At 56.2% G+C, this 16,208-nt stretch overlaps 1 protein-coding gene across 3 annotated transcripts; it reads right to left on the bottom strand.

Annotated features, from left to right (window-relative positions):
* Nucleotides 1–4,374: 4,374 nt before the first annotated feature.
* NFATC4 (nuclear factor of activated T cells 4) lies at nt 4,375–15,870 on the bottom strand. 3 transcript variants are annotated; one of them, XM_037834683.1, is made up of 11 exons: nt 15,607–15,847; nt 13,248–13,376; nt 11,067–12,162; nt 9,475–9,637; nt 8,696–8,895; nt 8,200–8,372; nt 7,614–7,754; nt 6,638–6,693; nt 6,230–6,356; nt 5,457–6,038; nt 4,375–4,746 (listed from the first exon to the last, which is right to left on the bottom strand). In XM_037834683.1, the coding sequence occupies exons 1-11, from the start codon at nt 15,659–15,661 to the stop codon at nt 4,679–4,681; spliced, it is 2,790 nt and encodes a 929-aa protein (XP_037690611.1). In that variant the 5' UTR covers nt 15,662–15,847; the 3' UTR covers nt 4,375–4,678. The 3 variants fall into 3 exon arrangements, with proteins under 3 accessions (XP_037690611.1, XP_037690613.1, XP_037690612.1); XM_037834685.1 differs by having other exon boundaries at nt 5,778–6,038; XM_037834684.1 differs by lacking the exon at nt 13,248–13,376 and having other exon boundaries at nt 4,376–4,746; nt 15,725–15,870.
* Between the last annotated feature and the right edge of the window lie 338 nt (nt 15,871–16,208).

Below are 16,208 nucleotides of genomic sequence, written 5' to 3'. Positions count from 1 at the left end.
AATCATGGCTGCATTCACCAAGCTGGCATCAGAGGACAATGATCTCCCCTCCACCACTTGGGTCCAAACATGGGCACCTTCACTTAACTTTCCACAGCACAGCTGAGACCAGGCCTATCGGCAAAACTTAAGAAGCTCAGGAAGGGCCAAAAGGAATTATTCAGGGGGACATAAAAGAGGAATGCCACCCAGCCATGGTGCTACCACATTGCCCACCCTTGGCCCCTGGCTTCCTGCTGCCAGGATCCTACTTCGCTGTGGCATGGGCTGCTTGGACACCCTAAGGCCTACTGAGAGTCTCAGGGTTCAGGGCCAAGAGAGAAAAGCATAGAGAGACACTCCTTCAACCTCTGCCCAAGCCTGAGTAGCAAATCCACATTTCCTGACCCCAGATGCTCCTTATCCCAGGGAGGCTGATATTAGGAAATCCATTCCTTTCAGAGAATATCTTACTCCCCACATAAAGGATGAGCGCAACAGGTTATCTCAAAACATAGTAATCCAGCAACGCTACAAGAGAATACACAAGCAGCAGGAGAGGACAGGTTAAGTGCCCTTTTTCTCAGGTCCCAAAGCCCCCAGTAGTTCCCCCACCAAAACACATTGTTCTATAATTGCCTATCTATTTGGCTCTGTTCTCCACTAAACTTTAAATTCCATAAGGGAAGGAACTGTGTTTGTCTCATTCATTATTCTATTGCCAGTGCCTGTCACAGAGCCTGGCACATAGTAGGTGCTCAATAAACCCTTAAAGATAAGTTCTGTTGATTTGCTGAAAATCACTCAGATAGTTGATGGCCAAGCTGGGCTGCAGCCCAGGAGCCTTCCTACTTAGCTGAACTAAGCAGGGGGTACAGCCCAGATTTTCCTTTCCTGTACTACTGCAAAATCCTGCTATCTGGTCTCCCAACCACTAGACTTTCCACATAGTTTCTAAATCGTAAATCACATACACACACATGCAAGCACACACACACATCTGCCCCTGTAAATCCTCAGACCAAATAAGTGAATGACTTTCCCGTATCCACAGAACACGTACCACACTCCTTGGCATAGCCTGATAAAGCATCCAAAGCCTGGTTCCTGCCCACCTATCTGGTCTTGACCGTATACACTTTAAGTCCAGATGTGACTCCCTCTCTTGTCCCTATCTTGTTTACCCAGAAAACTCCCAGTCTTCCTTTAAGACCCTGCTCAGAGTCACCGGTCTTTGTGAAATATTCTTTGACCCTCCCCCACTGGGCTCAGTTCCCAACGTTTCCATAGCAACCTGTCATTTCTGCCTCAGACAGCTCTGATCAAACCATCTCACTCCCATCCCCAGGCTGGAAGGTCTTTCCCTCTAGAGACCAGATGTCAGCTCCTCCAGGACAAGGCTCCAGCATGATGTCTGTGGCCCCAAAGCCTAGCACAGGGCTTGGCACAGAGCAGGGGCCCCAGAGGACTTTGCAGGGAATTGGCTAGGTCAACAGTCAGACACTGAGGCCACGAAAACCAGCTCCCAAAAAGGCAGCCAAACCCAGTGCACATCCGGCCCTGGAATTTCCAGGAAGTACATGAGATTTCCACTTCTCAGCAGCCTCCTCTCCGGGACAGCTTAGAAAGTCCAGTGGCAGGCTCCAAGAAGAGAAGAGCCCAAAACCCAACCAGAAGGTTACCCGATATGTTCCTCCCCAGGCCTCTTGGGGGCCCAGCGTTCCAGTCAGACAAGGGAGGGGAGATTCACTGAGTTCCACGGGCAGCCCTTCCTGCAGCTGGGCTCCAGGCTGCCACTGAGACCATCCTTAGATTACTGAAGTAGCAGGACAAAGTCAGGTGAGGGGGGAGCTGAGCCGCAGTGTCAGGAGCACGTATGCCCCTCCCTCTCCCCCAAGTATGCTTTTCCAATTGACCCTGCACATGGGGCAGCCCAGACAAGGCTTGTGAGAAGGCGACAAGGAGCTATTTTAGAGCCTGGAGTAGGAAGGAGTGACATTTAATTGGCAGATGACTCTAGTTTTCAAGCTTAAAAAGGGATACCTGGACTCTGCCACTAGAGAATATATTGGAGTAGGTCCAAGTTTGCCTAGGAATCTGCATAAAAAAACTTCCTAGTGATTCAGATGCAAATTATGCTCAGACCACACTTAGAGAAACTCTGGCCAAGAAGGTTTATTCTGGCACCGCTGAAGACCCAGCTTCCTTCTCATCTGTCTCCCAACCACAGTCTCAGGGAGCTGGCTATCTGCAGGGGCCTGGGAAGAGACAACGACCCTGGGAGTCCCAGACAGATAACTTGTGCAGAAGCCCCAGGAGGCTGACCCACATCACTATTCTAATGGGAAGAGGGGCTGGGCCTGTACAGTGTGCCCACAGGGTTGTTAGAAAAAGCCCCTTGCAGAGTGTCCCAAGGAAGCAGATGTGCACTTGACAGAGGGAAGAATTTTATGGCAAATCTATTGCCACTACCCCAATTTAAGGTCTCGGGTCTATTTTCTGCCACCATGGAGATAATTCTAGGTTACCTTGGCATGACTTAGGCGGCCTTTCAGAACCCAGTCTCAGCTTCCCTCTCCAGCATCTCATCACTGCTCCCCATTTCCAGAACTTGACCTGCCCTCAACCCCAGCTGAATCCCTCTTAGTTCTCCAAGCATGCTAAGCCCTCAAGATCTGTTAGCCTTTCTCACTTATCTCTCCCTCCAAAATTTGCCCATCCTGGTCTCCCTGCTAGTCTGCCTTTCCCCTACTCTTAACCTGGCCAATTCCCAGTCATTTTTCAGATCTCAGTTTAGAAGTCAGCCCCTGGAGGTAAACTCTAAACCCTCATAGCTGGATGGAATGCCCTGCTCTCTGCTCCCTCTGCATCCTGTATTGAAATTGTTCACTGCCCACCCCCACCCCCACCCCAGCCTGACCTACAATCTGTACAATACATTTTACTGAGTTAAATTGTTAATTGTAATTAGCTGTTTACTTATCTGTTGCCCCATGAGACTACTGGCTGCACTTAGTAGGTGCTCAATAAATGTCTGACAGTGAATGAATGAATGGGTATGACACATGAGCCCCAGGGCCCCTTCCAACATGAACATTAGAGTGTCATGACTCCTGTGAGGGGCTGCGGAACATAGCAAAAGCCAGGGGGCTGGTTGCCTGATGTCAGTTTTGTCTACAGCAGTTTGTGTTCAGGAAGTTGAAGGAAGTTTATTGGAAAGCAGCAACCTGCCAGAGCAGTCACCCTGGTTCTCTTGCCCTCCAATCCAGAGTCAGTTTTTGTCACACTAACCCCTGTACTCTCGGGTGCTTGCCAGACTTATGTGGACCCCCTGGGCATAGAGAGGCCTCACCAGCCATGAGGTGAGCCAAGTTTCTTGAGTACTAACTCCCTGAATATCTTTTGGGGACTGCCCACTGTGGGTGGATGTAACCCACTCGGGCCAGTGGTATTCAGTGTCCGCTGTGTGCCAGGCTCCAGGTGAGCAGGGCAGACAAGGTCTGGATATCCCCAAACCCACTGGGAACTTGGCCTATTGGCTATCAAGACTGAGGAGCAAACCTGGTTTCCAGCCCGGGCCTGCCAGTGGTGATGGATGTATGGGTTACATAGAAGGCTAATGTGGGTGTGTCTGCAGGATGGGCCAGTAGCTCCTGAACCCCAGGGTGGGTGGTAGTCAAGCTGGGGAGGCTGCTTGGCTTCCTGCAGCCTACTGCTGAAGCACAGACCTTTCCAGAAAGTCTTCACAGTCCCCAAGGGTGGGAGAATCGAAAGTGTGGATAGACCTGTGCCAAACCCTCATCTCCCTGTGCCAAACCCTCATCTCCCTTCTCCCCTCCTCCCCACTCCAAGGATGTGAGCCTCTGCAGCCCAGGCTTCCTGAGTCAGGGTGTCAGAAGGTGGGCTGGAGTCAGGAGCCCAGGAGTGCCACCCACATCCTGCTGTCGATTAGCTGTGTGACCTTGGGCAAGCCCCTTTTCCTCTCTGAGCCTCAGATTCTACCTTTATAAATGAGAGGGACTAGAATAGTGTTTTCTGACCTTGGCTATGAATCGGAATCATCTGGGTGGTGGGGAGAGAAAGGAACTTGAAAAAACAGACTCCCAGGTCCTAGTCTCAAGCTTCTAAAGGAATGTGACCTCCTGGGGAGGAGAGGATGGAGAAGCTTTACTCAAGCCCTAGTCCCCAGCCCCTTTTAGGGAACATCAGGCCCCCAGGCTCCAATCAGGGCGTTCCTGGGGCCCCTTTGCACCTTCCCCAGCCCCTGCTGCCAAGAAGTGCTTTGGGATGCAATGTCCCCCAATCCACCATCACTTGCCCCACCCCTTTCTTCAAAGAGCTCTGGAACCCAAGGCACTAATTGGTGAGCAGTTTATTACCCATACATCCGTGCCCCACAGTCTGTACATAATCTAGGCACAGCCTTCACTTCAGTCAGTCCTTTCCACCCAGGCTCGTCTCCACCCACCCCAGTTCTCCCCACTTCCCCTCCCCCAACCTTCCAAGGCAGCACCAGGCCAGGGTGGGGATGGGGGGGGGCCACACCTCAGCTTGGGGGTGCGGAGAATAGTTGGAGTGGAGTGTCAAAGCAGGAGAAAGAGGAACCAGAGTTGGCCCCAAGCTTCTGGAACCACCACCCCAGGAAGAAGGGGAAGTGGGCAGGGCAGGGGCCAGGGGGCTGGGGTTGCCAGGCGATGATTCAGGCAGGAGGCTCTTCTCCAGACGGCGCAGGGAAGCCACTCAGGTCTCGGCCAATGATCTCACTCACTGCAAAGGAGGGGCAGTTGAAAGATTGGGCTAGGGGTGGGGCCCCTCCTCTTCCAGAGACTCCCAATCCATTCCAGACAGGCCTCCGGCTAGGATGCCTCTGGCTCCTCCTCCACTGGCTTCTCTTCCACTGGGCCTCAGTTTTCCCAACATGGCTTGACATCTGCTCCCGATAAAATCTTGCCCAACTCCATCCACGTGGACTCCCAGTCCCCCACCCCCAGCCCCTTTCCTGCTGACTTGACCTGCAAAGTCAGGGCAATCGGTGTCGGCAGGGACAGAGGTGGGCGTAGCCAGTGGGAGGAAGGAGAGGCAAAATCCTGACCACAGTCACCACGTTAGGGGACTGCTGAGGCAAGAAAAAAGTGCCTGATTGGGACCCCAGCAAACTACTGCCCCTCTCTGAAACTCAGGGCCTGAATCTGCAAATTGAGGGAGCAAAATTAAATGATCTTGAAAGCACTTCTAGCTCAGAGATTTGGGGATTTGGGGCATGGTTAGGAGAGCAGCCGGGGCAGATACTCCATGTGCCCTTCAGAATGAAGCTAACTATGCAGGTAGCCACAGCACCAGGAACGTGCCTCCTGGGACCCTGCAACTGGCCCTGGGGGACCAAGGATGCCCAGTCTAAGCGTCCCCGCAGCAAACATGCAGAGCAATCTCTCAAACGCACTCGCACTCACACTCGCAGCCCCCAGTCCCACACCCACCTTCCTCCAGCGTGATACCCTGGATAGGGACACTGTCTCGGAAGCCGCTGCTGTAGCCACCCCTGGATTTCTCCTGCTCCGGAGCCCCCTCCCCAGGGCCATAGCCTGGCCCTACCTCACTGTATCCCTCAGCAGATGGGGGATGAACACCACTCTGGGGAGGGAAGGGGCCTTCAAGAGGGGGTGACGAAGGTAGTGGGGACCGAAAGGGAGCTGGAGGAGGGAATGGCAGCCCCAGGGGAAAGGGGGAGCCCCGTCCTCCATAGGGGTCATTAGGGAAGGGGTGGGGAAGGAAGGAGACGGGAGGTGGCCGGGCACAACCTGTGGTCCCCCCAGTCTCAGGGAACATCCGCAGGCCAGATCTGTAGGATGGTGGGGGCCCCGTCTGGGGATACAGAGGGGGCGTGCCATAGCTGAAGCCTTCTGACAGGTAAGGAGTTTCGTAAGCAGGGTCTTCATGGGGATAGGAGGGGTAGGGGGGCCTGGGTGGTGAGAAGTCCATGTCAGTGCCAAAGGGGGGGCCTGATGCTGAAGGGAAGCCCCGGAGAGATGAGTCCGACAGAGGCTCCTCCTTGAAGACCACTGACAAACAGGGAAGCAGAAGGACATGCAGGTGAGAGATCTGGCAGTTTCCATGCCTTCCAACCACCCCCCATCCATCCCCAGATTTCACTCACCCCTGGGCCCCTCACAGTGGAGTCACTGCTCCTCTCTGCCCCTGCCCCAGCTCCCCATGTCCCTATACCCCCGCCATGGGCTACCCTAGAGCGCACCAGGCAGGAACTTGAAACTCTGGGTAGGACTGCGCTTCCTCCGCCCATTGGAGACGTAAAAGTAGACCTGGACTGGCCGTGACACCCGCTTGTTGCTGTACTCAGGGACAGTCAGTGTCAGTGTCACCTGGGGAAGAGAAGAGGATGAGGCAGGGAGCACTCAGGGATATAGGATCAGTCCAGCCCTTCCAAGGACCCAAATCCTACCACCCCCTGGCCTTTGCCATTTGCCAAGGAGCAAAGTTCATTCCTTAGAGATGAAGCTGCTTCCACAGTGGCCAGGATGCCTCCTCCAGAAAAGAATAGGTAGCTTTTGGAGTCCACTCCCATGGGCAAGGGGATCTAGTTGAGTATTTCTTGACTTCTCCCACCCCATCCCCCAGAATGGCACCCTGGTGACACTGGTACCTCATTGCTCTGCAACCGGTTCACTGTGGCCTCCTCTTCCCATTGCAGCTTTCCATCTGTGCAGGGGGAACAGAGAGCTCCAGCCCAACACTACGGTCCCAGTCCCCTGCCTCAGTCCCCTGCCATTTCTCCTCCTGCTAGAGCCAAGGCCAGATTCAGAAGGCCTCTAGAAGGTCTGGCACATGGAGGAGCCCACTGTGCATTTACTCAATGGAAAAGTCAGGGTTTAAAACCATCCCCAAAGTACAGAGCAGCAAACCAAGACCAAGAGAAATGACAGGACCAGCCCAAAGACTAGAGGGGGTAAGTGATAGAAGCAACCCTCAAACGCTCCCATCTAATTCCAAACATTCCTTCCCATGATAGTTCTGAGGAGAAGATCAATGGTAAGAAAGGGTCTTGGCTTAAAAGAAGGCAATGATCCCACCAAGTCTCATGATCTGGGACCTCTGAATCCACTCTGAGATTTGGGTAGAAGGGCTGGGGCTCTTGATGGGCAGGGTTGGAAGGGAGGGCAAGAGCCTCAGGTGGGTGGGTGCACCTGGCGGCTTCAGTCTTCCCCTTCTCCACCCCTGCAGCTCTGTCTTGGGCACTTCACGGGTTCTTGTAATCATGGCTGGGCTACAAGCCCATAACTCAGGAGGAGGTGGCTCATGGGAGGGGTGAGGGTGTGAGTCACCCGTCCTTGCTATACCCTATCCACCTGGGGGTTAATTATCTCAAAGCTGACTCCTCTTTAATAAACAGAATGTGCATGCCTTACATTTGTTCAGCATTCTCAAGGTTTTAGATAGCTGTCATCCACATCTCTCCACGGGAAGCGGACAGTACAATAGGTAGGGAAAGTCTATCTGTCCCATTGTACAGATAAGGAAACTGAGGCTTCACTAGCTAGCTTAGTGGCAGTACCAGAGACCTCCCACCTGCCAGTCCCAAACTCTGCCTGCCTCCCTTCCCCACCCCAGTGGGCACTTACCAGGACCCCTCTCAATGAACACCACCTTGGAGTCGGGCAGGAAGTTGGAGCCGGTCAGCACTAGTTCCTCACCTCCTCTCACGGAGCAGGCACTGGGGCTGTAGGCCTCCACCTGGGGCAGCTCCTGAGCTGAGCGCTGAGCTGCAGAACAGTGCAGGGAAGAAGCCTAGCTGGGCTGGGCAGTGAGGGGAGACCTCCTCTGCCCCCACCCTCCTAGGAATAACTGCCACCAGGTCCTGGGAGATGACCTCCTGGGGGGGCAGACAGACAGGTAAACCAACAGTATCCCTGGGGTCACACAGACCATGTCAGGGCCACATCGGGGACAGAGAGAGAGGCAACAGGGTAGGCCAGGTTTTCACCAGACAAGTGCACAGGCCACCCCAGAGGCAGATGGAGCACAGGATCACTCAGAGCCAGCCCGGGGATCAGAGAGTCTGTGGCAGGGCCCTCCATGGTAGAAATGAGAGCTGAGTCCTCTATAGGGCTACCTGGGACAGGGCACAGGACACCGTGCAGAGGAGATGGGCAGATGGACAAGAGAATAGCAAGAGACAGAGAGATGGCGCAGGGCCTCTTTGCTCACAGCACTCAATGGGCACTGATGCTGCCTGCACCGAGATGACCTTCCCGCTGCCCTGGGGCACGTGGACCCGAAACACCAGTCGAACACGCGTGTTCTTGCGCCCGATGTCTGTCTCACCCTTCCGCAGCTCAATGTCTGAATTCCGAAGCTTCAGGATTCCAGCACAGTCGATGCTGAAGGCAAAGAATGGATGGCAAGCCCTCCTAGCTGAAGCCAGAATGGTGACACCTCCCAAGAGTGAAGCCCCCTCTCTCCCTCCAAAGCCCTGAATGACCTTCTATGGGAGCCTAGGAGGGCTATCTTCTAACCCAGGGAAGGCCTTTCAGAATGCTCTCCAGCTCCAAAAGTCATCCTCTAGATGGTGAGAAGGCCTGAACTGGCTCCTAGATGATGTCTAGCTCTTCTGGGAAGAGGGAGAAGGGAGCCTAGTCTAGGTCCAATGGGAAAGACTGGTCCTAAAGCCTGCAGACTTAAGGGAAGTTGACTGGGGACTTACTTGGCTGCCATGTTGTTCTCAGGGAGCAGGGTCATCTCCAACACCTTGGTACCACTGACTACGGCCTCATAGCTGGCCGTGGCCACCATCTTGCCTGTGATGCGGTGCACTTGGTAGAAGGCATGAGGCCGCAGGTTCCTTTCATCTGCAGTGCCGATGAACATCTGTAGGGTCAGTGGCTTCTCACTGTAGCCTAGGAGCTGGCAGAGGGAGACAGAGGCTACCCAACTGAAAGCCCTGCTGTCTTGTTCTTCATCCATCCCTGGATTTTCAGTCCACCAGGGGATGGGGATGGTAAATGATAAAGGATATCCTGCAAGGGATTCCCTGGGGGAACTGGGCACCAGTTATGGAGAAAATGTGGCCTGGAGTTCACAGTGTTATTCTTGGAAAAACACCCAAACTGGGTTTGGGGGAGGGAGAAGAGCTTCTAAAAGACTGGCCCAATTCAACTTAGGGACAACTTAATTCCCAGTGACCTCTGGCCTCAGCCTACCCCCTCCCCCACATTTGGCAGGCCACCATTTTCCAGAGGAGACATGAGGCTGGTGTCCCATGGGATGGGGGTGGAAGGATAGAAGAGTAGAAAGTATATCCGGGTTCTTGAAGTGCACCCCTCCTCCTCCAATTCCAGCCCCTCCCCCAGGCTGCCTGCAGGGTCAGAGCTGAGAGGGAGTGTGGGAAAGGGCAGTGCCATGGGTCTGCACAGTTGGAGCCTGGCTGCAGGGATCTGAGTTCGGGGAGGAGAAAAGCTATCAGGCCCACCCTCTGCCCCTTACCTTGACCACAGGGTGACCCCCAGGGGCGGCTTTGACAGCTCCTCGGCTGCCCTCTGTCTCATAGTGGGCCCGATGGTGGGCTCTAGGCTGCACTTCTATCCTCAGCTCCAGCTGCTCATACTGGCTAGGCAGAGGCCAGTCCAGCGGGGGTAGGGCAGAGGTCCTAGGCAGGAGAGAAGAGCACTGACCATCTGCAGCCTCAGACCCCAGTCACGGCAGCCCTGGGTCCTGGATCCCTGGGTTGTGAGGGAGGAGGGGGTGTGGACATGGGAGGAAGAGTGGGTCCCAGCAGAAATAAGGAAATCCAAAAACCCAGAAGGGGAGATAGGGGACAGGTCCTGCAGCGCCCCTTGAGGTGAGGCCTGGAGGATGACAACAGGCCCAAGTTTCCTTTATCCCAGCTCTGAGCCCAGAGCTTGGGGAGTGGAGGGGGTGGGTTTCACCTGGATACAGAGAGAGCCCAAGCCCATCCTAATCCCTCAGTTCTGGATGGGAAGAGGGAGGTAAAGAAGCACCACTGCAGATCAGAAAAGGCCTCAGAGATGAATCATTTTGTTTTATAAATAAAGATCTTGAGGCCCAGAGAGCATAATCGAAAGGGCCAAGTGAGCAGCAGGGGACAGAGCCTAGGCCTGAGCCTGTTCTCTGAGGCCAGCACCCTTTCCACTAATTGGGGATAGACAGGTAGAGTTCCCATAGTGAGCTCCCAGATATCCAAGAGTAGTGGTGACTTTGTCCCCCAATGATCTTTGGCATTGTCTGGAGACATCTTTGGTTGTCACAACTAGGGGAGGACATGCAACTAGCATCTAGTGGATGGAGGACAGGGATGCTACTAAACAACCTATAGGGCCCCAGACAGTCCCACAGACTGAAGAATTATCCTGCTCAAAGTATCAAAAGTGGCAAGATTGAGAAACCCTTCCCTAGGGGAGCCCCAGGGGAAGCCAGGTTAAGGTCTCTTTCTCCAGGAAACTTTTCTGGATGGAACCAGCCCAGCCTGATATCTCAAAGGTAAGGATTATTGAAATGAGCAGGTTTTTTTGTGAGTGGAAGAGGTAGAAAAACTGCAAGAACTGCTTGTTTTAATATGAGTTCTTTGACTTGCAAATATGTGCTATTTTATTGAAATTAGCAGCTCTACTTTTAAGGCTGCTAGGTCAGGACCTTGAAACTGGGGTATAGAGATGGGGTGCTTTCTGCAGCAGAGAGAGCCAGAGTAAAAGGCTAAAATCCAGTCCATACTCCATGCCCAGCTCCATGCTCCATGCCCAACTCCACACCCAGCCCAGAGTGGCGATAACATGCAGGAATGGTGCCTTTATCTAACTGGGACTTTTAGAACACTGTGCCCTTTTTCGAATTGGTCCAAGGGCTGTGACTGCCCTTGTGCAAATCATCTGCCCTGGGTGGGCCACGGTTTTCTAAATTCTCCCTAAAATGTGGTAGGTGGCAGCTGCCTTCCTGGTTGCAGATTCTCTTTTGAAAGGGCACAGAACTAGGACCCTTCTTCAGATCCATTTGTTCCTTGACCCTCCTGCTCTCCTAGAAGGATGGCTGGAGAGAGTGTTGCTGCCAGGCATGATCCTCACCTGAAGATGGGGCTGTGTCCCCCAATCCGGGCCTTGGACCAAGCAAGTGGGGAGGGCACTGCCAGGTAGTCCATGCCGGCCACCTCCTTCCGGGGCCCCACAGAAGGGGCAGCAGCATCCTCTGCTCCCGAAGGCAGCTTCCCATTGCATGGGGCAGGCTCCTCTGGCCGAGGCAAGGCCGCTGCCTGCTCGCTGGAAGTCCGCCGGGTCTTTTGGGGGATGCTCTCAGCCGGTGGGGCACCCACATAGTCAAAAGGGCCAGGTGAGCCAGGGTCCCGGGTCAAAGGCAATGGGGGTGGTGGAGGTGGCTCAGGACCCTCTTCCCCCAGGCTGCCGCGGCGGGACAGAGCTGGGGAGGCTGAAGACGGGGTTCCCGAGCTGGAATAGCGCCTCTTGCCGCACGGAGAGGCAGGTCGAGGGGATGCTGGAGTTGGCCCTGGAGTGCTGAGGAGTAGCCAGCTATCCTCTGGCCCCCGGGTTCCTGGGCTCCGGCCGTACAGGCTCCAGGGATCCTCAGGGGTCCATGGCCTAGGAGAGGCCCGGGGCGAGGGCAGCGGAGAGCCCAGGCCAAAGCGGGAGGCCGCCTCATTTAACTCAGACTCCACCTCGTCGCAGGCCGCATATAGGGCTGCCTCGTCCGACGCATCCGAAAAGAAGCTCCACGAGGACAAGCTGCTGCTACCGGGGCTCGGGCTGAAGAAAGGCCCCCCGCCCTGACCCCCTGCCTCTCGGTAGCCCCCAAAGCCTTCTGGTGGGAGGTAATCTCTGGGAGAGCCGTCCCCCCAGGCGTCGAGGTTGTCCTCTAACGGAGCCGGCAGGTCAGACGTGGGAGAGATGGAGGTGATGCGGATGCTGGGGCACTCGAAAACCCGGCCGCCCCCAGTTCCCCCAGAGGCCCCGCCCGGCCCCCCCAGTCTCACCGACCGGGCGGGTTGGCTCTCCCAGGTGCCAGGTGAGGGGGCCGGGCGCGGCGGTGGCGAGTGCATGCCAGGCCGAGGGGGTGGAGGCCGGGGAATGCCAATGGGAGCAGCGCCGTAGGGCGGGGGCTCTCCCAGGGCCAGACGGCAGCATAGTGGGGCGTCCTCTGAGTCCAGTTCTGTGAAAGTGGGGAAAAGGGGGGAGGAGAGGGAGGGATGCCATAAAAGATGGCGAGTGAGAGGAGTAGGTGAGGTGTCTGGGCTCCTTGAGTAGTCAGCTCCCCAAGTCCTGCTCTACACCCTACCCCCACCTCAGCGAGGAGGGGTCTCTCAGAGCCACAAAGACAAAAGCGAAGTTGGACCTCGGATTGCGGAGGAAATAGACCCGGGTGTGCCAGAACTTTTCCACTCGGAGAATAGACTCTGAGACCCTGGCCCTGGGACCTGAGGTACCGTAGGGGGCGGGTCTTAAGGTGAGGGAGGCGGGTCAAGAGGGGCTGAGCTGGGCCTGGAGGAGTGTTTAGGGAGGTGCTGGGCTGGGCTGGGGTCGACTCACACATGAACCCAATTAGCAGCGGTTCCCAAACCCCCAAACGGGCATTGGCAGGAGCCCCAGTTGCCATAGCAACCTTGGGGAGGGGGGGACAGCCAGAGCTGTGGTGACGAAGACTAGGTGGCTCCTCCCTTGGTCCCCCCAATCCGGGGGCGGGGGTACAGACAAGGAGGTGCTGTGTGCGGGGCCCAGGCGGGGGTGGGGGGTGGGGGCGCGGGCAATGCGGATTCCGTGCGAGCGACGGCCGCCGCCCCCGGCTCAATCCCCGCCATCTGCCTCTTATTGCGGCCAGACAGGGGAGGGGGAGGGGCGCCCTACCCGGGCCTGAAAGTGCCCCCAGCCCAGGGAGTCCCGTCTGCGGACCCAAGACTCTGTCCACAAGGGGCAAATTCCAGAGCTGGACCTCCCTTTCTCCCCGCGGCTCCCGGACTTTTGGGGCCGCGGTTCCTGCCCGCCCCCCATCCCAGTGACAGTCAGCCCCGCTGGGAGGCGGCGCGCAGCCAGCGGCACCCCCACCCCCACCCAAGTCACGACCTAAAAAGGAGAAAGTGGTGCCCGGGCCCCCAGCCTCATCTCCCCAGACCCCGGACACCCCCACCGGCTCCCCTCAACCTCTCACCCCCCTCATCCTTCACCCTAAATTCCCCAGACGCAGGATCCCCGGACCCCTCTCTCGCTGACCCCAAGACCGCTTCCCAGTCCCGCACTAACCTTCCCCCGACCCCCCCGGGCCCAGCGGGGGGGTCTCCTTTTCCTCCCCGAACACCAGCTTAAATTCCAGCTCCTCATCCTCGCAGCTTGCTGCCCCCATGGATCCGGCCAGAGCCCCCAGGTCCCGGCCTGGGTGGGAGGGGGAGCTGAGGAGGCCGCTGGTTCTTCACCCGCGGCTCCCTCCCTCCCCTTCTCTGAGACGCCCCCTCCTCCGCCGCTGCCGCCTCCCTCTGGACGCCCCCTCGTTATTATAGAAACTTTTCCAAACTTTTTTCCCCCAAACTTCTTCAAAGCGGGCCCCCCCCACCTTATCTCTGATTGGCTGCCCGAGATGCTCCAGCCCCTCCTCCTGGGATGAGATGGGAAAACCACGCGCCCCTCGTCCTCCCCCACCCTCCTTCCCTCTGTCCTCTCCCCATTCCCTCCCCCTAAAAAAAAAAAAAAAAAAAAAAAACTGAATTGGAAAACGGTCCCTCAAGCATGGTACGACCCTAATGATGCCTATTGGTCAGCTGCAGTGACAATCATCTCCCTCCGTGAGTCCCGCTACCCTACCCCAACCCCACTTAGTTGAGCTCCGGGTCCGAGCGTCTTAAAGCGGCCACATTCTGGTCCCCCAGTGTAGAAGACCCAAGGAGGACACTTCCTGAAGTTCTGAAGGCTTGTGTAGCCAGCAAGTAGCAAAGCAGAACCATCTCCCGTCCTCTTTCTCTCCAAGTCTGAGGCCTTATGGCTCTGGGGCGCAGAGTGACTTCAGGCTGCTCTGAAGAGGGAAAGGCCATTCTTTTGAAGTCCCTTGCCTGAGGCCGCCCTGACTGGGCCTTCTGGAAGCCTTTGCCCTGCCAAACCAGCCCCTCCACTCTCGGTCTTTCCCCCTTTCCCAAAGGTGAAGAGCCTTTAGATGGTCTTGGCACCTCCAGGAGCAGTCCTAGCTGAAACTTCTTGGGGAACTGTTCAACGGCCCATAGCCCGTGATGGGTGGTGATCCAGGCCGGGCTTTACCGCTATCCTTGTCCTAGCCACCCAGAGGGGCCATTAATTAGCCTCCGCGGGAAGTTTGCTCCTTCCTCTCTAAAACTGTGGTCTGGAATGAATCTCTAATCCGCTAGCATTCCGCTGCTGCTCTCTTGTAAATTCTGGCCAGGTTTCCAAGGTACTCGGAACCCCGCGACCTAGTGGGCCCCAGAGCCGGACACCTGTCACCTGGGCGGGGTGGGAAGAAAGACTAGGAGTGGAGCTTCCAGGAAGGGCGGGCTCGGAGGGGCCCAGGTTGTAAGAGAAGAGTTAAAGATGAGGCGCGTGACTCGGAGTTGGGGCGGGGAAAGAAGGGGTGGTTACCATTTTCCCCATGCATACAGTATACTCAACCTCTCTAAGAGTCAGCAGCGCTCTCCGATCTCTAAAACTCTGACTCCGCGGCCGCACCCTCAGCCCCGCCCCAACCCTGTGTTTGAAGGGTTAAGAGACAGCCCTCGGGTCAGACGTTTACAAACACTCGGGAGCCGGGCGGAGACCGCGCCCGTTACTCTAATGAGAAACAGGCTCTTCAGAGCCGGGGAAAGAGGGGAGGGCTGGCCCGCGGGCCCCAGCTCGGCGGAGGCGGCTCTCCTCCCTCCCCCTTCCTCCCCTCCCGTCCTCCCTCAGGCCCGCCCAGGGGACCCCCCCAGCCCCCGGGGACCCCAATGACGTGCGGAGCTGCTCAGGCTCCGAGCCCAGGGCCGCGACGCAGGAGGGGCGGGGAAGAAAGAGAGGCCTGGCCCACGGGGAGAGAAGAATGTTCCGAGGCCGAGCGGGGAGGCGGCCTACTGCCTCCTGATTTGATTTTTTTTTTTTTTTTTTTTTTTTTTTTTGGTTGGTCTCCTTAGGTTACATTTCCCTTCCAGTTTCATCTCAGAAATAAAAGACACACGCGGGGAGGGAGAGCGAGGAACATCCAAGGCTGGCGGCCAGCGTCCACCTAAAAGGCGAATAGACCACAAGGGGGACGCTGAAGCACAGCAGGGGGGAGGTGGGAAGCGAAGACCAGAAGGGCAGGGGTAGAGACCCCGAGTTCCAGGCCCAGCCCCTGCTACTCCACAACCCACTCACCCCCACCCACCCCCCGCGCGCGCGCGCACACACACACACACACACACACCGCCCCAGCACAAGCAGACGTGCACATTCTTTTCAAATGTCATATTTCCTTTGATCCTGGGCAGCGTTTCTCCATGGGTCTGGCTCAGCTCCTGCCCAGCCAGCCGCCTCCGCCCTCACCCCCCTTTGTATATTTTCCTGGTGAACCCTCCCCCTTTTCCTAGCATCTGGAAGGCCCTGAGGGCTGGCGTCCGCGCTCTTTCCCCTGTGGCTCTAGCCTCACCTTGTAGTGACTCAATTTCCCCTCTCTGCGGGTGTGGGTTGGAAAAAGGGAGCATAGGCTAGAGTTGTTGAGCGCAAATCTGGCAGAAGTTTGAGACTGCTCAGACTAACAAGCTTGCCTGGCACTGGGGAGGATCCCCTCGACTCTGAAAACCCTTCCATCTGTTCGGACTGCGGCAGAGGGATGGAACATCTGACTTCTGAAATGTCCCGCCTGGTGTTGGAGCCTGGAGAGAAGCGGGTAGTTGTGGATTTAGGTTGCCCTACACTTCTGCCCCCTGGCAACCACAAGGACCCAGCAGCCAGTCCTTCTTCCGCGCCGGGCTACCCGCCCCGCCTTGCCTTTGTGCTGGCTCGGCTGCCCCCTAGCGCGTTTGCCTAAGTACAGCTCAGCTTTTCTTGAGTTTTGTGGCGCGCTTTTACCTTCTGCTCTGCGCTTTCACAAGCATGATTCAAGAGCCCTGTGAGATGGGCATTGTTTTCATTTTGTTACCCAAGATGCTTTCTCCTTGTAAACGGTTCGAACCTTAGGACAATAAGTGGCAAACCGTGATAGTCCATCATTTTGTATGCATATGCTTATATACACACATTCTCTTTTTA

Source organism: Choloepus didactylus, chromosome 4, assembly GCF_015220235.1.
Source record: "Choloepus didactylus isolate mChoDid1 chromosome 4, mChoDid1.pri, whole genome shotgun sequence".
NCBI lineage: Eukaryota > Metazoa > Chordata > Mammalia > Pilosa > Megalonychidae > Choloepus > Choloepus didactylus.
The sequence above is the reverse complement of the archived record's forward strand: the minus strand, read 5'-3'. Positions and strand labels throughout refer to the sequence as shown.